The following is a 25,244-nucleotide window of genomic DNA, read 5'->3' as shown; positions in this document are numbered from 1 at the left end:
ATCAAATACGTCACAGCAGCTTCACTCCAACCTCCTACTTCTGATCTGGATGTCTAAAAACAAACGAGGGCAAGGCGAGTGGAGTCGCGCTGAGTAGGTACTAGTGTAAAAGCGCCATCCACACATCCACTCACAACACCAGAGGAGACCACTGACAGGTATGTAGTGGTCTTGTAAAGCTCCACACAGCTGTGGAAGGAAACCAGTAGATCACATCATGACTGGGACAAGACCAGCGCTTGGTGGCGTCTCCTTCAGCCACCAGGTCCAGAGGAGCCGTGCTCCTCAACTCAAAGCGCTGCCTGCACCGTCATAAATAACACACTCCACGGAAACCCATTGGCAAATGATTTGAGTGATTTTGAAACTGTGACCTTTTCAAATGGTGATATACCTGGACACAGCTCACCAGTCCATGCCTAATTTAATTAAAATGATTATGCATGTAATACGGAACTGTAATGAAGGTCTCCCTCCGGACTCAAGCAGAACAAAGACAGCACAATGCAGACGGGTCAATCTTAGATACTTTTTTCATTTCCACATACTTTCTCTTCCACACTCAAAAGTCTCACCAGGACATGGTGTGTGTGTGTGTGTGTGTGTGTGTGTGTGTGTGTGTGTGTGTGTGTGTGTGTGTGTGTGTGTGTGTGTGTGTGTGTGTGTGTGTGTGTGTGTGTGTGTGTGTGTGTGTGTGTGTGTCCCTCACACACATGCTCTCTTAGCATGCAGCATCTCAATGAGCAGGTTGTTGCAGGGCACCTCCCCGCTCAGGTGCATGTAGCACAAGTAGTCCTCGGCCTGCGTGCTGAGGGAGCGCAGCTCCGGCAGCCGGACCACCAGCTGGCTGAACTTATCCTGGAACTGGGGGTAGGTGGACAGCGTGTACTCCAGCAGAGCCCCGTTCACCTGCTCCTGCACCCCTTCCACAAACGCTTGGTTCTCCAGCAGCTTTACATCTGCAAATACAAAAGAAGTCCATGAGTCCATGAGTCCTGGGCGGGATTTGTTGATAACTAACATGAATGCAACCCATCAGGGGGAGTTTGGTAGTTTTGTCATTTTTTTAATGAGAATCTGCTAAAAACAATAACAGCAGGCACAGGAGGCTGACAAATTGTATCTGTAGGATTTTTTTTATTCTCTATTCTTCTTTCTTCTGATGAAAGGAGAGCCTTTTTGCCCCAAAAGTCACAAAATTTTGCACGCAAGCCAGGCCTGGCGAAAAATGTGATATTTAATGGTTTGCATTAGTGGGCGTGGCAAAATGGCTCAACAGCGCCCCCTAGAAAAACTGCCTCAAGCCCCACGATACGGTTTGACGTACATGCACGAAAATCGATACCCACCTGTATCCTGTCGCAACTTAAAGAAAAGTCTCTTGGCGCCATGGCCGAAACCCAACAGGATGTCGGCCATTTTCAATTAATCGTGTAATTTTGGCACAATTTATGCCATTCCTTCAGCAGTTAATACGGCCCGAACCGTAACGTGCACCCAGGTGTGTTATACATCAAAATGTGCGTCTCCATCCTGCGACGACGCGCATTACTTTTCTGTCAAAAGCGTCACCGTGGCGACGATGGACGCCAAAAAGCGCGCCCCCCCTTCATCTGATTCCCCAATAGTCACCAGATTTTGCACGCAAATGGCCAAGCAAATGTGTTTGGATATGCACCACAGCACAGCGTTCCACATCACCATCTACCTGTGGCAAGTTCCTACTCTCCACCGCCCCCATTCCGCAGCTTCCACTGAAATTACACCTGACTGACAGTGGATTTCATCCTCCCAATTTAACACTAAAGCCTGATTTAAGGTTCTGCGTTTAACCAACTCAGAGCCTACGCCGTTGCCGTGACGCCGTCGTGAACCCTCCGGACTGAGCGAGAGACCGAGAGAGAACCGGAACCGGAAATGCGTTGCTACCAAGCAAACCAATCACCATTCATATTCAAGACGATGTATGTCACCCTCCTTTTGCATCTTGAGCACCAAATGCAGCTGGAGCAGGACAAAAACCTTTACTTGCTTTTGAAAGGCATTCTTGTCTGCCAGCGTAGCGTGGAGGCTGACGGCGGTCGGTTACAACCAAGCGCCAACCATCTAACTCCCGGGTTCAGTCCTGTGCAGTTCCTCCACTGGACACTAGAGGCTGGCTCCAAAAGTAAGTCAATCTCCATGACAACAACTTCAGAGCACATATAAACATACTGCCTTTACAGCCTGGTTCGGAAAAACATTTTGGTCGCAATCATTTCATTTTATGGAGGACCAAAACTGACACAATTAAAAATAAAAGCAGAAAATGCTTTTATTTTTAATTATGTCAGTCTTGGTTCTCCATATGATTTCACATCCATATATATATATGGATATATATATATATATATATATATATATATATATATATATATATATATATATATTAGGGCTGTCAAACGATTCATTTTTTTAATCGCGATTGTTAATTATGTTGTCCATAGTTAAGTTGCGATAAATCGCATAATAATCGCACATTTATTCACACATTTTTTTGCTGTTCTAAATTAACTTAAGGTATTTTTTTTAAATGTTTTTAATACTGTTAACAACATGAGAAAGGGCAAATATGCTGTCTTTATGCGAATGTTTATTCAACTTTCCACAAAAAAAGCGTGCTGCGCTGCGCTGCGCTGCGCTCCGCTGCGCTGCGCTCTCTGCATCGGTCGTGTTTGGACGTGTTACACGTAGCAAAAAAGGTGGCGTTTTCATGAGTTTTGGCCGTTCGTTTACGAAAACGAAGCTCAAAGTCACCAAAAACCATAATTTCTGAAAACTCGGGCCAAAGTGGAGATTTTCAAAAATCCGTTTTCACGGATTTCTTGTAAACGGAGGGTAACGGAGATTTAGGCTTCAGAACGTCACATTATGAGACAAAAACGTCCCCAGCGTCATGAGTGACACCTGTGTTTACAATTTGTTTGGCCACCGTCAATATTTTCTTGTATTTTACCTGTTTTATATTCTAAAGTCACACTTCACTCCAAACGAAAGACTCTCGTTCCGAAATAACTGGCAGTCAAGGCTGATTTATGGTTCCGCGTTACACCAACGCAGAGCCTACGGCGTAGGCTACGCGGCGACGCGTACCCTACGCCGTAGGCTACGCCGTCGGTTTAACGCGGAACCATAATTCAGGTTTCACACGTGTCATTTGTTGATGTTTTTTCCAGGATTCTGATTGGCTAGCATGACTTTATGCTTCTCGTTACGCTTCCCCCTGCAGGTTTGGCTGCTCATAGCACCTTAACAGATATTTATGCGTGTTCGTGTAAATGAAGAGATTTTGAAAACGATCTTGTTTAAACGATGGAATTTTTCAAAACGTAGAGGGGGAAATATCCGTTTTTGTAAATACCCGGCTATGTGGAAACGGGGCCTTAGTCTTGTCCAGCGAACCATCTGGGCATCGTTTTGAAAGTGAATTAGTCGTTCAAAAGTCCCTTTTCATTCTCCATCTTTCAGTTCACCATATTTTTTCCTCAGGCTACGGGTGCCGTCGACGGCCAGAACTTATAAATCCTGCGCGTTAATCGCGTGTTAAAAAAATAGTCTGCGTTAAGAGGACGTTAAGTTAACGCGTTATTAACGCGTTAACTTTGACAGCCCTAATATATATATTAGTGCTTTCAGGTGATTAAAAAAATTAATCCAATTCATTACAGGATTTATAATTAATTAATCTAATTAATCACATTTTAATTTCATATCTGCTAAAGGTCCCCAAATAAAGAATTAGAATTCTAGGACATTGCAAAATTGCGATGTGTGTGTTTTATAAATGAAATTCAAAAGAAAAAACATCTTCCTGTTCAGTTGATCGTGCATCTGTGCACGTTGGCCTGGGGGAGCGGTTTTAATACGGTTTGGTCTCCACCATTCCTCCATGAGGCTCGTCTTCCATGATTGAAATCGGCCTGCAATCAGCAGCAACACACTTTGTCATTGAGTTTGTCCGTTTTTCTGTTGTGGTTTTGCTCATTCGTTTCCCAGATTCTGCAAGCGTGGGTTGGTGAAGTGATCTCACATTAGCAATAGTTCTGTAACGTTTACAGTGGAACTTGTCTGGACATGTTTAGTGTTTAAATGATAATTCAGGCTGGAGCATCTCCGCTGAGAGGAACATTCTTTTTTACAAAATGTACAAATCACTGCGTTCTTGTTGATAGTCCCGTCTTCTTTCTTTTTATAAATAAACTTGCCGTTCAAAGGTCCTAGCAAAGATTTGCTGAGTCTCCCCTGAGTCGTCCAGGTCTGTCACTGCTTTGTTAGTTTGACCAGCAGCAGGAGGGAAGTGACCTGTTACTGCCAAGTGAACTACGGCTCCTTCAATGGGACACATTTAAAATTATAGGCTATATGTATATTTGCATGAAAATGTGCCATCATGGTTTCAGTCAGACGACGCCCCACAGAGAACACAATAGGGTTCAGTCAGGCGGGGTCGGCCTGATGGAGGCAGGGACTTAGGCAGGATTGTTTTTTTTCCTATTATCAGCCCATTTTATATTTAAAAAATGTAAAAACATAAATACAATACTCTCACTGTCTTCGAATTAGTTGTCTCCACAAATACAGCCTTGCTTATTAACCCAGAGTTATATTCACTTCCTTTTGTATTCAGTTCCCTTGCCTGAAGTAGCCGCTGAGTGCAGCTGCAGACGGACACTGACGTGTTCTTGTACAGGTGGAACGGCCTAGAGACAGTACTGGAGTTGAGGGGGGATGAGGGGGGATGAGGGGGGATGGCATCCCCCCTGAAATAAAAACGGTCCAAATCATCCCCCCCTGAAATAAAAACGGTCCAAATCATCCCCCCTGTAAAACTGCCATCCCTCCTTTCCATCCCATATGTCATTTCATCAATGAATGTGGTTTTACTGCTATTTCAACATTTAGAGTCATCACCAGAAAAATAACACCAGAAAAATAACTTATTCGACCATTTTCACCTGTTTCAAGTACATTTTCACCTTTAAATAAGTAGAAAAATCTGCCAGTGGAACAAGATTTATCTTCTCATTACAAGCAAAAAAATCTTGTTCCACTGGCAGATTTTTCTACTTATTTCAAGTGAAAATCTACTTGAAACAGGTGAAAATTGTTGTTTTTTCCAGTGATGAGTCTTGTTTTAAGTGTAATGAGATTTTTTTACTAAAATGAGACATTTTAACTAGAAATAAGACAAATATTCTTGTTAAGATTGTGAGTTTTTGCAGTGATCCATGTTACTTATCCTGTGAAGGACAGAGTCATATTGATAAGTTCAGAAAAGTGTTTTTTATTGTTGTGTTTTGATGTATTTGATGTAAGCCCAGTGGATATTTAAAGCTTACAGAAGGCTGCATTTAACTGCTGCTATGTCATTCCTGCAGTATTTCTGCAGCTGTTTTGGTCACTGCTATTATTTGTAATATATTATATTATTTGTAATCAGCACAAATTATCCGTCCCCATATGATCAAATCCACCATCCCCCCCTGATTTTTTTTACCACTCGAGTACTGGATATAAACATGTTCTACCAAGAACCATAAACTAGCGTGTGAAGAGTTGAAAGTTCAGCATTGTTTTCTGTGAATAGACAACGGATTATTTTCCTCAGCATTACTTCCCAAGTTACAGTTACAAAAGGAAACAATTCCACGACTACTGAGCAAGATTACTGGATTTTGACTCAACTTGATTTGATGAGAGTTCTTTTCATCATCGCTTGCAAAGAAAGGACAGCTGATCTCAAGGTGATCAAATCCAATTAATCATTTCAAACTTGGACCATCTTAACTTGGACGTCAGATAAATTGATACGAGTGAGTAAACATGCCATTCAGGTATGGCGTGAATATTTGGGCTGTGTTTATGGAGAGGTGAAGGTGTGTGGGTGGCTCTGCCTACATGCTCCTCTGAGACAATAGCTTGGCCCTGCAGTTGAAAGGCATTTACCATCAGCTGAGCCCAACATGGAGGATTCATTCACATAGTAATTAAATGGTTTGAATCAATGTTCTGAATCATCTTTTCAAACTGCTTAAGGGCAATTAAATTACCCCCAACAAACCTGACTCTGAAAATGAGGGGAAGCAAGAGCGAGAGGAAAGAAGCCGCTGGCAAAGACGGCACATATTTTCTGTGTATGACAAGTGCTCTCCCTGTTCAAAAGCTCTTTGTTCCTTGCAATTGCCAGCGCTAAACAGCAAACACTCCTGGGAATCTGGGCAAGCTCCATCTACGCTCTCTTCATCTGAACAAGGCGCTGCATGAATGTCAGTCCTACTATCCAATGATAAACCCATTGATTACTCTTCTTTTGAATGCCATTAGTGCACAATGGATGAGGTTGTCTTTGTTAATATTGCCTTTTGTCAAACCTAGAAATTTAATTAAGTGAATTTATTGGAGGGTGAAAGGCCAGAATGAAAACCACTTCTGTAACCATATATTAATAGGAACTGCAGATTATCTACAATTGTGACATTTTTTTCATTAAGACATCAGTGTTGCTGTCCAGCGTTCTGAGGCCCGTTTGGTCTCCACAAGTTGATTGATTTTTTTTTTTTTCCATCAGCTAATCTTTTGAAAAAACATCATCTCCAGCCTACACAAAGGTGTGTGCCTTTCAGAACGCCTCCATTGCAGAAATGTTGTAAATGTAGATGTGGTATATAAAATATGTGTTCTACCTTTCCTTTTCAACCGTTTCAGCAAAAACTAAAATAAACTGGACACTGAAAATATTCTGTCCTAAGAATCTAATATAACCAAGGATGAAGGTGCTCTTCTGTCCACCATGTTTTGGTCCAGTGTCTGTGGTCTGCTCACATGTGAGTGCGTTTACGTGGGAAGTTTAATTCGTCTTTAATTAGGGCCCGAGCACTGACAGTGCGAAGGCCCTATTGTATCTGTAGGAATTTTTTATTTTCTCTCGTTTTTCTCGTTTTTATTTTTATTTTTCCGATGAAATGAGGGCCTTTTTGCCCCCCTAAACGTGCCCCAAAAGTCACCAAATTTTGCACGCAAGCCAGGCTTGGTGCAAAATTTGATATTCAATGGTTTGCATTAATGGGTGTGGTCTAATGGCTCAACAGCGCCCCCTAGAAAACTTTGTGCCTCAAGCCCCACAATACGGTTTGACTTACATGCACGAAAATCGGTACACACCTGTATCATGTCACAACTTAAAGAAAAGTCTGTTGGCGCCATGGCCGAAACCCAACAGGAAGTCGGCCAGTTTAAATTAATCGTGTAATTTTAGCGCAATTTATGCCATTTCTTTCGGCCGTTTCTTCGCCCGAACCGTAACGTGCACCCAGGTGTGTTATACATCAAAATGTGCATCTCCATCCTGCGACGAAGCGCATTACTTTTCTCAGTCAAAAGCGTTACCATGGCGACGCTAGACGCCAAAAAAAGTGCCCCCCCTTCTTCTGATTGGTCAATATTTGATAGTTCCTACTTTCTGCTATAACTTTTGAATGGTTTGACATAAAGACTCGTGGGTTTTGTCATCAGACTTCGTTTTGAGTCCTGGAAATGGTGGAAATTGCACGCACGAGGGCCCGTTCATCGCTGCTTGCTGCTTTAATTCAGAATTAAAATTAAATTCCGCGCTGGGCTTATTTTTGAAACAAAGTTTCAAGATGCAGCACGCAGTAAACGCTGGTCAAGAGCAGAGACCATTTATTTAATAAATAGCTTGGAGGACCTGGAAATAATTAAAAGAACTGATGGAAAGAACCATAAAAATTGTGCGTTTTTCAAAGTTGTAGCAGCTAGCTTAAATGAAGGAGGTTTTGCAGATAGAGACACCACCCAGGTAAAAAAATAAAACCGTGCTAAACCACACTTGCAAACCGTGCTTTGGCTATTTTCCAAAAGCACGATCTTCTGCTTCCATCTGCTGCTGCTTCAAAAATAAAATCAAAATAAAATCCAAAAAGGATGCTAATAATGTGGTCCTCCATGTAGCTGCTAATCAAGTAAGTTTGTTTTCTTTCCGTAGACTAAATACATAAAGATGTCCACCCCCCCTATCCAATCAGAACCTTCCCAACCCCCAGACCTGGAGAGGAATTGGAGAAAGACCATCAAACGTGTTTTCCATGTAAACCTCAATTCAGAATTACTATTTCCAAGTAAACTGGAAGGAAAATAGTTTAATTCTGAATGATTTAATTCGGAATAATGAATTCCGAATTAAAAAACATCATGTAACCGTGGCCATGGTGTTGACTTACTGGGATTGAAGAGCAGGAGGAACTTGAGACAGGCGATCTCCCTGCGGTCGACCTGCAGCGCCCGCAGCCTGGCCGCCAGCTCCTGGCCTCGCTGGACCAGGGAACACAGCGCCGCCTCGCCTTGGGACAGGATGGACGACACCTGCACCTGCAACAGCACACAAACACTTATACGTCCTTCATGTTCATGACATTTGAATTAAAGCCATCTCAAGTGGACTTATTTATATATTTATATATTTAACATATATATATATATATATATTTAACATATTTATATCCTCGGCTGCCACTTCAGGACGGAAGAAACCGGCTGTAACCCTAACTTTGTGATAACTTTACCTTACTTGGCCGTTTATCCGGTCATTTTTAGGAGGTCATTGGAAAAAGGTGATGCTTCCTTCACTCACAGAGATTACGTTTGCACTACCAGCCACGTGTTCACGTGCACTTGAATCAGCCGGTACTTCTGACATAGCACACACCATGGCGTTTGGCATGTAAATATAAAGTAAATAGAATAATTTGCTTTATAACTACCCTAGCAGTATTTACCTTTCTTTAAAATTAGACCCCGTATGTATTAAATTCAGTTTTTTGCAGAGTAGTCATATAAAAAATTCTATTTAGCTAGAATTGACATGAATGTGTAAGTCAAGAGAAAATAATGTCCCAGCATCCAAGCAAGTGAATGTTGCCCTTGAGAAACAAGAGAGCAATTTCTCTCTAAAGATTCACCTTTAGAGATAAATTGACCTCAGCAACACATATTTCCACCAAACACGAGTCACATAACTTCTGTTCCGCTACTTTACACCTGGTGTGCAAATATTACTGCACTTGAAATGCTCCTATTGTTTTATGACAGAAAGAATGGCTTTTTAAGAAATGAACATAGATACAGTTGTCATCATTTCAAGGGTACTTTACCACGTTTGTAATACAGACCAGAGTAAAGTCGTGCATATGTCTCTTTGACATTGACTGCGTTTCCATGCATCAATAACCCTTTTAAAACCTGAATATTGGCAAAAACCCGAATTTGCACGGCCATGTAAACACCAATAACCCCTTTGAATAACCTGAATTTGCTCATATTCAGGTTTTTAAAAACCCCAATATGAGCCCCGGGTTACTCCTTTTAAAACCTGAATATTGGGTCATGTAAACGCCAAACGGAATATCCCCATCAAACGGAACAGGAATTTGTTTTCTGCACATGCTCTGTTCACAAGGAATCCTGGTCTTTTGAGTCCAGGAAGTTCTTATAAACACGGAGAAACCAAGACCAGGAGGAGACTAATCACTTCATAAATGTAATGAAGGATATGAACATTTCTGCATTTGTAGACGGTAGAAAGTACCGGGATAGAAGATTTACAAGAAGGTGAGAGAAAAGTTGCACGAAGCAGCATTTGTTTTGAATTTGGATACAGGAAGAAGAAGCAGAAATGACAGGAATTGTGTCATGACGTTCTCCGTGTGTCGCTGGTTTGATCCAGATATCCTGAATGATTAATTACCATGTAAACGGAATATTCCCAATGTTTCAGTAACCGGAATATTAGCAATAACCCGAATTTTGACTGCATGTAAACGTAGTCATTGTCTGAGGGATCTAGTAGCAAAGTTTGTATGACAATTATCACCGTTACTTATTCTTACTCCCAGGGGTGTTTGGAAAATCACTTTTTATTGCAGCAAAGCAGCAACTGAATTGAATTGTTCCCTGAAACTAAAAGATTTTCAACTTAGATGGATGCCTGTTCACATTCACTCGCATCCTCAACCTGATAACGCACCGCACTCCATCCGACCTGTAACACCCTAAACTCACGAGCTCCTCCGCAGCGATCTGTAATCACAACATTAGCAATCTCTCAACCAGTGGCGCCCCTCCCTAAACGCAGAACAGAGCTGTGTGTAGGGCCTCATCTTCCAACGGGGGCCACGTTTTGCACGAGGGGATGCATTTGCTCGGCGACGCATATGTGCAAGGATGCACATATGCACTACCGTGAGGAGGAGGGGAGAAAAGAGATCTGAATGGTGTGAGTAATCTGGCCGTGCAATGATTGGCAGCAACCGAAATCTGACCAATCTGAAGGTGCAGGCAGGCTCTTGCAGAGATTTCAACTTTTCATCCAAAAGACATCACAAATCAGGAGCAAGAGAGGAAAAAAGGCAAAACACGAGGAAACCCGTGCTTCACTTGAAGGTGGGGATGTTGTTGAAATAAAACTTTGTAGCACAAACACCTGAACCTGAATCTGCGTATAGACTGGAGATTTTTGTTTTTCCAGCAGCCCTGATGAATATTTATTGAACCTCTGCATTCACCTCTGTTGAAAAAGAGTGGTAAAATGACCAGTTGGCCGTATATAAGCTATAAACTTTAGCCAATATATAATAAATTGGCAATAGTTTTATATCAATTTATATTGTTAAGAAGTTTGACTATTTTTAATGAGATGAACGTGCGTCTGTAAAAGGCGCATGTGCGAGTTTAGCTCTGATTTCAGACCTGCAAGACCTGCTTTCAGTTTTTTGTGGGGATTGAGGCGGTGGAAGTAACTATTTGTGACTTGTTTATTTAATACCATATTTTCCGCACTATAAGGCGCACCTAAAAGCCTTTAATTTTTTCAAAAACCAGCAGTGCGCCTTATATATGATCATTACGGTAATGTCTGTCACTGTAGTCAGGGGGATTGTGGGTAATGTAGTTGGTGTCGCCGAAGTAACGGCGCTAAAAACGTCAGGAATCATCACAGACGTTCAAGACAACAGCAGCGACGCTGACTCGCACAATGGCGACTTTGACGAGACGGAGCAAAGCTGGTTTTTATTTTGTCAATAAAGTTTGACATATGGTACTTTTCTTCTTGTTTTTTTTTGCATTTGATGTAGGATTTTGTAGCATTTCCTGTAGCAGCTCCATCAGGTAGATACGTAAGTCAACCCCAGCCACTATAGTACGGTATTTTACCATATATTTAGTGCACCTTATAATGCGGTGCGCCTTATAGTTCAGAAAATACGGTATTTATTTATTATTTCAGGTTGATTTTTTTTTTTATTTAATTTCACTCATACAGTCAAATTGCTTTATCTACCGTACATTTGTTATTATTGACGGGCTGTCAAGTTAAATGGCATGTTGTGGTACAGTCATTTTGTACCAATGATACTGCACAACCCCAACCCCCATCCCTAATGTGGAGAGGTTTGGGGGCGGGGGGGGGGGGGGGGGGGCCTCCAAATAACATTTCGCTTAGGGCCCCAATTTGGTCAGGGGCGGCCCTGCTCTCAACTATAAGCACACTTGATTTGACCTTAGACGATTAAGAAATGTTGAATATAATTTAAACTGCTGTTTGGCTTTCTAGCTTTCTTTGGGCCTTTAACAGAACAGAAAACCTAGCATTTGATGTTGTGTGAATGTTATTACAATTGAACTTCCAAGGGCATTCCAGAGATTTCCATCCGATGGACAGGTGTGGTGGGTCACTCTGCCTTCACAACTACCAACCATTAAAAAGATTGTTGCTTTCATCTGTTTAAATCACTGATAAAATACTCCTTGCTGAGGAACGTGTACTCTACATGTGGCTTTGGGCATAAAAAAAAGAGAAATATGAAACTACAGGACTGTCTCAGAAAATTAGAATATTGTGATAAAGTTCTTTATTTTCTGTAATGCACTTAAAAAAACAAAAATGTCATACATTCTGTTTAAGATTAAGATTCCCAGAATATTCAAATTTTTTGAGATAGGATATTTCAGTTTTCTAAAACTGTAAGCCATGATAAGCAATATTAAAATAATAAAAGGCTTGCAATATTTCAGTTGATTAGTAATGAATCCAGAATATATAACATTTTTGTTTTTGTAATTGCATTACAGAAAATCACAATTGTAACCCAGTGTTAAAATGTGGTTGTGCCACTGCACTACTAAAAAAGTGTGTGTTACCCACTCTACTCCACTCACCAGCTCACAGCTCACTCACTCACTTAATCACTCACACTAGGTTCCACTGAGTGATTGCCACTACACCACACCCACAGTTTAAAGCCATCACTTTGCCACAGACAGTGAGGTGCACATCACTGGCTCTGGCAGACTCCATTTACTCCTAATGACCCGCTGATATTACTGATGAGCTGATGAGCTATAGAGAATTGTCCAGGTTTCTTTTCAGACCTGAATGATCTTGGATGACTTAAAACACAATGGCGAGCCAAGCCCAGGGAGCTAAGCTAGCCCGGAGAGCAGGTGCCAGTTGCTTACCTACCAGGACGGTAGGCCCTCAGCTCCATAACCCACACAGCCCCTCCATCACCACTCCAACCAACACAATGGCGAGCTAAGCCCAGGGAGCATATGAACTATGAACTCTGAACTATGAACTGTGAACTATGACCAATGACTGACTGAGTCACTTTGGGCTTTTGATTTCTCTCAACTGTTGCTGTTTATTTTATTTTGGTTTATTTAATAATAACATCGTTTCAAGCATATTTACAGTGTCTGAAGTTCTTTATGTTCAATGTAATTCCTTCTCATAACCACCTACTTCTGAAAGCAGTCAAACTACGTATTCCCATACGGTATATGTTACATAATTGTGGCGAGCCAGCCAGGAGTCGAACTTAGCTGGTGAGCTGGTGAGTGTAGTAGAGTGGGTAACACACACTTTTTTTAGTAGTGCAGTGGCACAACCACATTTTAACACTGGGTTACACAATATTCAAATTTTATGAGACAGTCCTGTAGTTCCAAATTCTGAATCTTCAACATATGAGTTAAAAAAGAACCAAAGAAAAAAAGAAGAACAAATTATAAATGTTTTGGTCTACAGTACTATCAAAAATCAGTAATTTGATAAAACAATCTTCTGTTGCTCGACTTCACGTCCGGGCCACAACTTTGGAAAGTGCTTCAGTTTGGACATGAAGTCCAGATGAAGCGGGCTGTGTATTGTGCTGATGGGGAGTTGTTGTTGGTGGAAGGGAGTTGTTACCTCCTGGCCAGTAACCAGCAGGATACTGTCTTCCTTTCCGTGCTGCACTTGTCTGAAAATGTGATCCAAGACGAGAAGTTCAGACCAGCAGTTGTGAAGCAGCTTCATTTGATCCCCGACCTGCAGGAAACACACACGGATCAAAGGAGAGGAAAAGGTGAAGTGTCTGAGCTTTTCTTTTTTTCACCACACATTTCAAACCAATAGATAGTTTTTACTTTTAATGCATTTCTCATTTGAATTTAAAAAAACCCACATAAGCAAACACCTCATTCCCAGACCAGACCCGTCCTCAATGCAATGTTGTCTGTAAAGTGAAGGACGTGATGTCAGTAATTCGTCGCATTTCCATCACCACTAGACTTGTGCAAAACCTAAATATCGCAGAGAATGACCTCAAATACAGTAATAAATTACTGAAAGAATTCAAATAAACAAACTTTTCACGCTTTCACAATTTGTTTTTTCATGGCATTTCAATAATCCAGTTGTTTGCAAAAGTGTAATGGAAATGCTTTTTGTGCATTTGCACGTCTCCTGCAGCGCTGGGTAAGTACTGTAGCCAGTCAGTGGAAAGTCATCATAACTAGTTTCCAGCTGGTTTTGGGCTCATTAATGCAGTGTAGTTGTGCTGTAACACTAAGTAATCAATGGCCACGGTTACATGATGTTTTTTTTATGTTTCCTGTTTCCATCTGTTCTTTTAATTATTTCTATTTATTAAATAAATGGTCTCTGCTCTTGACCAGCGTTTACTGCGTGCTGCCATCTTGAAACTTTGTTTGGAAAACCAGCCCAGCGTGGAATATAAGGTCATGGAGACAGACGGGCGAGGGAACGAGCAGAAAGAAAGACCGGGATTAATTTAAAGAGGAATGAGTGTTTACATGATCTGGAATTATTCTATTCAGATTTAAAATTGGAATAAACCAGCCACTTACTTCGGAATTAAGTTTAATTCAGAATGGCCATTTTCTTTCTGAATTAGGTGGTAATGGGTAATTAGGTGGTAATTAACATGGTAATTTTTGCTAATTTTAATTCGGGTTTAATGTTAATTCTGAATTAAAGAGGAATCAAACTTCCCATGTAAACGCACTCAATATGCATTATAACGGGCTTTGAATTATCATTTGAATGATCATTCAGCTGGTTATTTCCTCAACAGCATTAGCAGATCTGGCCTGATCAGGCAGGACGTTCATTGGTCCGGCAGACGGCTCAGTCGTGTGGACCGGTGCAGGGCCGAGGGTCTCCATGTCCTGCACAGTCATAAATGATGATGGGATTAAGGAAGCTGCAGGTCTTGACGACCTCCTGTACTTCCTGACCAAGAGGAGCTGGACACCAGCCAGAGAAGGGTTGGAAAACCCCTCCAGTAAAACTCCCTCCAGTAAAACTCCCTCCACTATATTCAAGAAAATCTCAACAGGCACATTTGGTCACATGTCTAAACTTTTCATCTGTGACAGTTTATTATATGCCTGTAATAAATTCACTCATACAAGACTGTCTCAGAAAATTAGAATATTGTGATAAAGTTCTTTATTTTCTGTAATGCAATTAAAAAAACATAAATGTCATACATTCTGGATTCATTACAAATCAATTGAAATATTCCCAGAATATTCAATTTTTTTAGATAAGATATTTGAGTTTTCTTAAGCTGTAAGCCATGATCAGCAATATAAAAATAATCAAAGGCTTGCAATATTTCAGTCGATTTGTAATGAATCCAGAATGTATGACATTTTTGTTTTTTTAATTGCATTACAGAAAATAAAGAACTTTATCACAATATTCTAATTTTCTGAGACAGTCCCGTATATATTACTATTCCTTTGTAATGGTTTAACAGAGCTCTGCCGGGGTTTCTGTCACACCCTCCCTTTTCGTTTCTTCTACAACGTTTTACATATTGTAAAATGTAGACATTATACATTATTGTGAAGTAAAATATTTTTGGAGCCTAAAACGTGTTGTCACTTTACAATTGTTGCTCCATCACTACAGAGCTGCTGCAATTTTAGAGGTTTTCTCCCTTAATTATCTTTGCAGTAACAATATCCTGTAAAAAGAAACTGGACAATAACCAGTGTTTCCGTGTTTCAAGCCAGTTAGGATTAGAAAAATCTTGTAAGACTTGTAAAACGCGACCGTTTAATCCATTACATTCTTTTTCCTCTCAGTGATTGTTCTTTTTTTTTTCAGAGAAGTTAGAAATTTCAGGAATCACTCAGAAGCATATTTTGAAGTTTCTTCAGTCACAACACAGCAATTTTCGGAAGCCAAAAAATGAAGTCCTATCCCAGATACATACTGGAATAAGCAAGAGCCAAGTAAACCTGTTTAGCTTGAAGATAGAGCATGCAACCTGATGCATAAATATGCAAACCACTGCTTTTCTCCACTGATTATATTTAATGTTTAGAAGATTTCTGGCTGAGATGATGCAATGCAGTTTTTTCTGTTTTCAAATAATATATCTTTAATGCATCATTTCTAACAAGTGCTTCATCTACCCATAGTGTTGCTTCTGCGTACAAGGTATAACCTCTGGCAGCTCAGTGTTTTTCATATTCATTCTATGCACCTTTGCAGAAACTTTTATGTTGAATGGTTGAAAGAAAGGCTGAACACATGACCAGATACATGCCACCTCTGGGGAATTTCTGCAATAAATAGCTTCTATTCTACACACAATTTAATAACAGTGCAGACAAGCGGCGAGCAGGGATGCAGTGAGAGCTGACATTCCCCCGTTATCGTCTGCGTGGAATGTAATTATCCAGCCCAGGGAAACAGCTCTGTCAACGGGAGGTTTTCTTGGCAGAATATTCTTTCTTCTCACTGCACAATAAAACGGCTGAGCCTCAACAGAAATCATCCAGATGTCGGGACAACAACTGTTATTGTTGGAGAAACTGACAATTCAAAGTAAAGAAGGGACAAATAGGAAAGAAGAAATGAAAAAACGAGGGTGTAATGGAAGCTACGAGGCATGAAATGCAAATGGAGGTTTAGGATGAAGATGTCTGAGATTTTGGTACAGTAGCTGCGAAGGGAACTGTGTATTAGTGCCATCAAGAGAAGGGAATTACTCAATAAAACAGTCATTCATTGATGTCTGAAGATAGAAATCTTAAGTAATGTTCAAGATTTAAATTAAAATAATTTATTCTGTTTGCCGAGTCAGTAGTTTGACTCATTTTTGTTCTCGTACTTGTATGCTCTGAGGAAACATAATATGGCGCTAAAACTATCAAAGACCTGCATGAAATCTTTAAGCACTTCCGTTTCTTGACTCGAGATAATCACGAGCACAGAGTTGAAACCTTTCATATATATATATATATATATATATATATATATATATATATATATATATATATATATATATATATATATATACATACAAACATGATATAAATATAATGCATTTAGTCCAACTCTGCATCACAAGTTGATCATAATTCATCCAACAACTACCGGACTGATAGTCGTTGTAATGATACCTTGTTAATGTCAGAGGGTGCAACAATTTTCATCACTACCACAATGTGGACCTTGTTTCTGAAACAAAGACTTTACAAAAGTAACAAATAAAAACACAAATTCTTCTGGAAAATTCTCAGAAAAACCAAAAATCTTTTCATCGTTCCTGGTCTCTTTCACACTTTGGAATTGGATACTCCAACAGTGATGGTTGTTAAATGAGCTTTAAATGAACATGCAACAGTCCAGCTATAGGAAGTGATGACGTGACGGAGCGGTGTGATGGACTGCAGTTGTCATGGGGATTAGGTGTGACCATGAAAGAGTGACACTGACGGAAATCAATCCTCTGGGATCAGAGCGGTGATCCAGCTGATAACAGACAGCGACAGCAAACCAAGCAAACATCACTAGGAATCTCATATAAATGTGAACCACAGGAGCAAAATCAGGTATCATCAAACTTGACAATGACACGAACTGGAAAACGCCACAAAAGGCATGTGGAGGCCCCTTTTTTGATACAGTGTGTAAATGTTGTACAATGGCGCCTTTTGCTAAAATCTCCAGCTTTTCTTCTTTATTTTTGACTGGGCTAGTTTACTGATTTGATTGACGTGGGGAGGTGCACACGTATCAAATACCTTTTCTTTATTAATGCCTAAATGCAGCCAACCCGCTGGAGTAACCACAGCCCAGGACTGAGGGACTGATGACGGTTATGTAGCCTCTTACGGAGTCATTAGCGCCTCTTAAGTCAGTAGCACTCAAGATAAACCCAGATCCTTCACCTCAGGATCTGGGGAAATGGCCCATGTGACAAAAAATACTGATTAAAGTGGTCGTCTATGTTTACTTTTGTCAGCCCTGAAACTTTGCCTGTACGATGTTTAACTTTTGCAGACAGTTAGCGGGAGGAAAGGAAGAAACATTGGCCACGGTTACATGATGTTTTTTAATTCGGAATGAATTATTCCGGATTAAATAATTCAGAATTAAACTATTTTCCTTCCAGTTTACATGGAAATAGTAATTCTGAATTGAGGTTTACATGGAAAACACGTTTGATCGGCTTTATCCAATTCCTCTCCAGGTCTGGGGGTTGGGAAGGTTCTGATTGGATAGGGGGGGGACCGGAAGTTAAACTACCGGAAGAAAAACTAACTTAGCCGCTACAACTTTGAAAAGCTCACAATTTTGATGTTTCCTGTTTCCATCTGTTCTTTTAATGATTTCTATTTATTAAATAAATGTTCTCTGCTCTTGACCAGCGTTTACTGCTGCTGCATCTTGAAACTTTGTTTGGAAAACCAGCCCAGCGTGGAATATAAGCGTCATGGAGACAGACGGGCGAGGGAACGAGCAGAAAGAAAGACCGGGATTAATTTAAAGAGGAATGAGTGGATACATGATCTGGAATTATTCTATTGGGATTTAAAATCAGAATAAACCAGCCACTTACTTCGGAATTAAGTTTAATTCGGAATGGCCATTTTCATTCGGAATTAGGTGTTTACATGGTCATTTTTACTCATTTTAAATCCGAGATGAAGGAAAGAGGAATTAAACTTCCCATGTAAATGCACTCATTGAAAGAAAAATAGTCCAAACAAATAGAATTGATACAATTGTATATTGGCAGCTTCACTGCTTGGATCTTTAATCATATAAGGAAGCAAATAAATAAGCAATAGAACTCTCCCTGACTGTGAGGTTGAGAGTGTTCTAATAATGATAATAATATAAGAGATGATGAATGTTTAGCTTGTTGTAGTCCGGTCTGCAGCAGCAGAGGAGTCTGCTCTTACTGCACCTGAATAAACACAGTATCTGATGAAACATTTTTACCAAATTTCATCAAGGCCAAACCCAACCTTTTGTTGCTACTTAACCTCAGCCGGTTTAAGCCGTTTGACCATGACAAGTTTGACAGATGTTTGTTTTTCAGTGAAGACATCATATCATGACTCACAAGATAGAGAGTATTCTATTTTGTCCATTGATGTGATGTCACGGTGATTTATTAGGGCAGGATAATAAAACTCCAGCAGTAGCTGTATTTACACGGAGCAGCAGCGCAGTTAACCACAACAAGTGCATCGATTTCACTTTGAATGTGCAACTAAATCAACAGGGTTGCATGATTGCACGGCTCTCCAAAGCTGTCACAGCGCTGGAGCTGAGGGATTTATAGCCATTCCTTATCTTTTGAGATGTGTTTCTGTGAATGTGTTAACAGTTTCAGTGATAAGAGCAATTAAAGATTTTGTTTGGTGTCAAGAACTATTTTTGTGCATTTCTACTGAATTTTGAACATGTGTATATGAAACTGCAATTATTCAGTAAAATGCAAATGACTTGAGTATGGAACAAATTTCTTGCTTCTTTACCCCAGAATAAAATCACCAACGCAAATGAAGACAATTCCAGTTAGTTCTGCACGTTCATTGATGTGGACGTCAAACAGCATCAATAATGTTAAAAGAATTCAAATATGTATTCTTACTGAAGTCACAACCCTCTACAAATGACATGCTCTCCTATTCCTCTTCAGCAGAGCAGAATTAGTACAACCACGCTGGTTTGGGGTTTTTTTGTTCTGTTTTTTTTATTTTAAGCAAAATTTAAAAAACTGAAATAAGAAGAATACAATCAGTTGACCTTGTGAAAACTATTGATGCAGCGTTTAGAATGTTTAAACGCGATAATTATTACATGGTTTATCTGGCATGTAGCTGAGATTTCTTTTTATTATCCTTTAACATTTCTGTTTTAATTTTCAAATTCCTACAAAGATGGACTGGAGAACAGAATGTGGAATTAAAGCTAAAACAAAAATGAAAAGTTGAAAAAATAAAGTAAATTAAAAGTCAGTTTACTTTCAACCAAACGGCAACAGAATGATGACGGACGAGTCGAGAGCACGTGCTGTTTCAGTGAGTGCGTTTACGCGGGAAGTTTGATTCCTCTTTGTCTCCATGACGCTTATATTCCAAACAAAGTTTCAAGATGGCAGCACGCAGTAAACGCTGGTCAAGAGCAGAGAACATTTATTTCATAAATAGCTTGGAGGACCTGGAAATAATTAAAAGAACACATGGAAACAGGTAGACGTAACTTCCGGTAGTTTAACTTCCGGTCCCCCCCCTATCCAATCAGAACCTTCCCAACCCCCAGACCTTAAGAGGAACTGGATAAAGCCGAACAAACGTGTTTTCCATGTAAACCTCAATTCATTACTCAGAGGTGTATAATAATCCAGGTGCCATAAAGTAAAAATCCTGTCCAGCAGTTGTTCCAACCATCACTAAAGCAGCTGCTCTAGCAGGTACAGTAGATGGTTGTTAGTGAAAACTCCTGCTCTAGATGTACAGGCTGATCCAGAAACACAGCAGGGTTTTTACTTTATGGCATCTGGATTAAACACCTCTGCAAAAAACAACCAATTCCCATGTTGCAAACAGCAGAAATTGCTGTATTGTCTTCACATGCTTCTTCAGAGGGTTGGAATAACTGCTGGACAGGATTTTGACTTTATGGCACCTGGATTATCCACCTCTGGAATTACTATTTCCATGTAAACTCGAAGGAAAATAGTTGAATTCGGAATTATTTAATTTGGAATAATTAATTCCGAATTAAAAAACATCATGTAACCGTGGCCATTGATTACTTAGTGTTACAGCACAACTACACTGCATTACTGAGCCCAAAACCAGCTGGAAACTAGTTATGATGACTTTGGACTGACTGGCTACAGTACGTCTTACCCAGCGCTGCAGGAGACGTGCAAATGCACAAAAAGCATTTCCATTACACTATTGCAAACAACTGGATTATTGAAATGCCATGAAAAAACAAATTGTGAAAGCGTGAAAAGTTTGTTTATTTGAATTAGAGGTCATTCTCTGGGTGATTCTCTGGGTCATTCTCTTAGGTTTTACACAAGTCTAGTGGTGATGGAAATCCGACGAATTACTGACGTCACGTCCTTCACTTTACTGACAACGTTGCATTGAGGACGGGTCTGGTCTGGGAATGAGGTGTGCTATGTGGGGTTTTTTAAATTCAAATGAGAAATGCATTAAAAGTAAAAACTATTTATAGGTTTGAGGATGCTCTGAGGATGAAAGCGTTGCTACTCACCCTCAACTCCTTGAAAAAGATGCAACTGCGAGCCCACTCCACGATGGAGAAGAGCGTCTGGTCGGCCATGCGGCACATGAGGCTGAAGGTGTTGGGCTTGTCCGGGCGGCCGCGGCCGCTCTGCTCCTGCTGTAGATGAGCCACGATCTTGTTCTGCACCGCCAGCTCGTCGGGGTCGCAGCGCAGCAGCTCCAGCACCAGCGGCGGCAGGCTGGGCGGCTGCGGCGAGGCGGACGGGTACATGTCTGGGTAGGGGTATCCTGTCAGGGACTCGGGGGAGCTGGTGTAGTCGGGACACTCAGCCTTGATGGCCCGGCCGGGGAAGGCCGTGTACTGGTACTGCGGGGCCAGGGGCACGTGGGCCTGCATGGCCATGCCCAGGGACGCGGGGCCGTACAGGCTCGTCTCATAGTCTGTGGGGGTGATGGAGCTCGGGGTGGAGGGGAGGAGGCTCTTGGAGATGGCGGGCAGCGTGTGCAGGGTGCCAGCAAAGCTGTAGTCAGTCTGCAGAGGGGAGGATGGCGGAGGGGCGGCGCTCTCCAGCTTGAAGCCGCTGGATCGTATCAAAGCCTTCTTCTGTTGCTTCAAGGCCCTGTCTCTCTTGTACATGGGGCCAAATTTATTCCTCCCCCCACGCATCCGATCCGCACGCACCGCTAACACACAAAAGACAACAGGTGAAAAAAAAAACATTTTTACAGATGAAACCTCACTTTTGCTAAACTCCAATAAGCTAGAAAGATTAGTCAAATTTCCCGTAAGAGCACTTGAATTGTAACAGGAGTAGAGTAAACGGAGAAGTCTCCTTCCAGCCGTATCCTCGCTCGTTCCCAGAGAGTAAATAACAGGCATGTTGGTCATTCTTGCTTCCCTTTTTAGGGCTGAAAAAAATCCCCAGAGTCTGTACAGCTCAACTCCTTCTTCCCTAAGGAGTCTCCAGGGTTTTATCAGTAAGTCAAGAATGTGTCCTCTTTTTTTTCTGCTACGGAAGCAGGTGCTTTCCTTTGGATTGCTGTCTGGGAATTACTCCTATCCCATGTATGTACGAAACAACATGAAAGCTACCGGCCAACAAAAATGAGATTTATAGAGCTGTACGCTTGTTGTTGCTGTATCTTTCAAAATCATTGTAATCAGTTGATAAAATTATTTCAAAAATAGCTGTAAATAAATATAACAGACACAGTAGGACTAAGGGATAATAATAATAATAATAATAATAATAATAATAATAACAATAATAATAATAATAATAATAATAATAATAATAATAATAATAATAATAATAATAATAATATTAATAGTAGTAGTAGTAGCAGTAGTAGTAGTAGTAGTAGTAGTAGTAATAGTAGTAGTAACGGCTGTGTAGTGAGGTGCACTTTACCTTCAAGGCGCATCCCGACATTGAGGCATTTTTGGAAGCGACAGAAAGGACATCTTTTTCTCTGCGTCTTGTCTATTTTACATTCCTGGTTTTCCGCACAAGTGTACCTCTTGTTGTTTTGCACTGTCCTCTTGAAGAATCCCTTTAGAAACATGTCATTACATTACAAAACACCGAAAAATACAGCGGCGGGGCAATAACCGCAACTTAAATCTGAGCGCCGTCCAGACGGAGCGGCCGCCCGACAGGAGGAGCAGTCTGACGGTACTAGTCCCATCCATGTGGGAAAAACACTTTAAAAACGAGTAAACTAAGCATTTCCTGTAGAAAAAAATGAAATGGCCTGCCAGAGTCAGCCTCAGTAACTATATAACATATACTAACATATACTTTGACTCGCCAAAAAGATTCCTGCCAGAATCTGATTTCTTCTGATTTGTGGCCGCGGGAGCGCGCACAGCAGCCCGTTGAGCGATAGCGCTGAAACGTCAGATTTTCAGATTATGAAGCTCAACAATCAGATCTAGGTCATATTTAGGCAGAAACAACTTTTCATTAACTATATTTGGCCTTCAATCAATTTTTGGCAGGTGAAAATGCCTATTTTGTGTTGTAATGGTCCTTTAAAAGAGTTAAAAGCAATCCTGTGAGCTCTAGTGTTTATATTATGAAGCTCAAGAGTGAGATCAAATCATATTTAGGTAGAAACAACCTTTCATTAACTGTTTTTGGCCTTCAATCAATTTTTGGCAGGTAAAAAGACCAATTTTCAGGGGAGAAATCCGATTCTGGCAGATTTTGGCACGACACCGAAGGCCGCGCTCCCGGGCTGCAGCGCGTGTTTTACCGGGGGTTTATTTACCTTGCAGCTCTCGCAGGTCAGCAGACCGTAGTGGTATCCAGACACCTTGTCTCCACAGACCGGACACAGCTCTTCCAGGTCATCGTCGTACGTGTATTCCATCACCTTCAGAGTCACACCTGCTGCACACACAGCGCAGCGCAGCGCGCACCGCGTCAACAGAACTGGACTAATATTCTCCACCACACTTAATACATGTGGAAAAGATAAATACATTCAAAAAGAGGATGAATATTGCCTATATTTGATCAATCATAAGAACGGATTAGTCGTGGTGTAGCTTTCATTCTTTTTAACAAATCACATTTCTTAAACTGCCTTTAACTCAGCTACAAAAATATTTCGTTTTGTGTGGGGGTGTATTAATGGAAATCAGCATGACATCAACGTAATCAAAATTAATTTAACGGAAAATATATTTATCATTGAATTAATACGACCAGTGTCATTTATTTTGTCGACATACTCAAATTATGAATATATAACTTCTGTGGGCTTTTGTGAAAAGTATTTAGCCCATTGTATTCCCCGTGCGAACAAATTATTTATGGGTAATTAACATAATACATTGTAAAATTATTAAATTATAAATCGAAATAAGCTTTATTTCTTACCGCCTACAATTATCATTTTTCAAAATAAATGATTTCATTTGTGAAAATGTGACCTGAAAGAATTTGGCTTTTCCAGCCGCAGTACAGTGTTAAGTTGCATGAGTCTGAATCAATAAGCTTTCCAAAAAATGAATAATTATAGAGGAATATTAAAATAATAACCCCCCAAACCGCCTTATAGGCTTAGAATAAAAGTGTGACGACGAAAGCAAACGTCGCCTTTCTGGATAAGCTCAGTTAACGGTCCAGTCCCACGGTTGGGATTTTACCCGCTGCGTTCAAAACGCGGATTTACTTTTCCGCGGCCGACACTATTATATTATCTTATTTTATAAGATATAATAATTAGAAGAAAAAAGGTTTGGGACATCGACTTATTCTGACTGGACTAGATTGTAGAGAATATGAGTGACCAACTGCTGCAGTTGTAGGCAGAAAATAAAAATAAAATTTAAATAAATCACGGCGCATCTACAAGCCGATCCAGAGGCGCACGCACACTGGCGTAATAATAATGCCTCGGACCTGCAGCTTCACTGTCACACAGATAACAAACAAGCACAATTATTCTGCCTTTTTAAATATATATTATTACGCTTAGAACATAACATTTTTTTCAGTTTGTCTCTTTTTTTTCTTCTTCTCATTATTATTATTATTATTATTATTATTATTATTATTATTATTATTATTATTATTATTATCATATTCTTTCTATTCTTTATCATCACATTCGCTCTCTGTAAAAAAATATCAGTATTGAAAACATATTTTTTCACAGCTTTTTTATGTAACATTCTGGCCGAAGTTAGATTGTAGTTTTTTAACTGCAGTGTCGCTTTTAGAAATCCTCTCCCTCCCTGACAAATAAACAACAGAGTCGGACGCGCGCTGGAGTTTACGCATGCAGTTTCAGGCCTAGAATCTTTTCTTGCCTTAATATTTGCCAGATGGCATATTATTGATTTCTTGACGAGAGAAGGGGAGGGGAGGGGGGGTCCATGCATCACATGCACCACATGCACCAAGGTCATGCAGGCGGGTTAATGCATGAATGCAGAGGAGCTGGGAGAAGCGGACGGTCTTACCATGAGCCTTGTCCCCGAGCATCTGAGCAGCAGCTTGTGGTGCAGTTAAAACCTGGATGGAGGCCTATATGTTGCTGCTGCACCCTGACATGGGCTGCTGGGGAGAACCAAATGAATAAAATAAAAAAAATGCAAACAGCTCCAGGCTACTGCTTTAGGAGCCGGAACGGCTTCACCTGTGTGAGCTGATGAGCATTGAGCAGCAGCGCAGTGAAACTGCTCTCACTCCGAGCGCTCTTTACTGTCTGGCGCTTATCGCCAAAGTTAGGGAGCCGCGCTCCTATTGGTGGGCGCGCGGTCACGTGACCGACGCTCTCTGCCTCCTGAGGAAAACTGCTGCTCAATAAAAGCG

The 25,244-nt window shown here is 40.7% G+C and overlaps 1 protein-coding gene across 1 annotated transcript; it reads right to left on the bottom strand.

The window, feature by feature from the left end:
- Positions 1-705: 705 nt before the first annotated feature.
- LOC133451227 (steroidogenic factor 1-like) lies at positions 706-24,914 on the bottom strand. Its single transcript, XM_061730198.1, has 7 exons — positions 24,893-24,914; positions 23,191-23,309; positions 22,329-22,470; positions 20,945-21,600; positions 13,304-13,423; positions 8,277-8,424; positions 706-959 (listed from the first exon to the last, which is right to left on the bottom strand). The coding sequence occupies exons 1-7, from the start codon at positions 24,912-24,914 to the stop codon at positions 706-708; spliced, it is 1,461 nt and encodes a 486-aa protein (XP_061586182.1).
- Positions 24,915-25,244: the final 330 nt, after the last annotated feature.

The sequence above is a fragment of the Cololabis saira genome, chromosome 9 (assembly GCF_033807715.1).
Source record: "Cololabis saira isolate AMF1-May2022 chromosome 9, fColSai1.1, whole genome shotgun sequence".
NCBI classification, from domain to species: domain Eukaryota; kingdom Metazoa; phylum Chordata; class Actinopteri; order Beloniformes; family Belonidae; genus Cololabis; species Cololabis saira.
Note: the sequence above shows the minus strand (reverse complement) of the source record. Positions and strands in the feature narration are given on the sequence as shown.

Bases quoted from the DNA above. Each gene is read 5' to 3' on its own strand.
- LOC133451227 (XM_061730198.1), bottom strand. From the start codon at position 24,914: ATGCTCGGGGACAAGGCTCATG. The intron at 21,601-22,328 runs GTAAAGTGCACC...TTTGTGTGTTAG, and splicing joins TGTCGGGATGCGCCTTGAAG to CGGTGCGTGCGGATCGGATG. The intron at 8,425-13,303 runs GTAACAACTCCC...GTGCTGTTGCAG, and splicing joins TGCTGGTTACTGGCCAGGAG to GTGCAGGTGTCGTCCATCCT.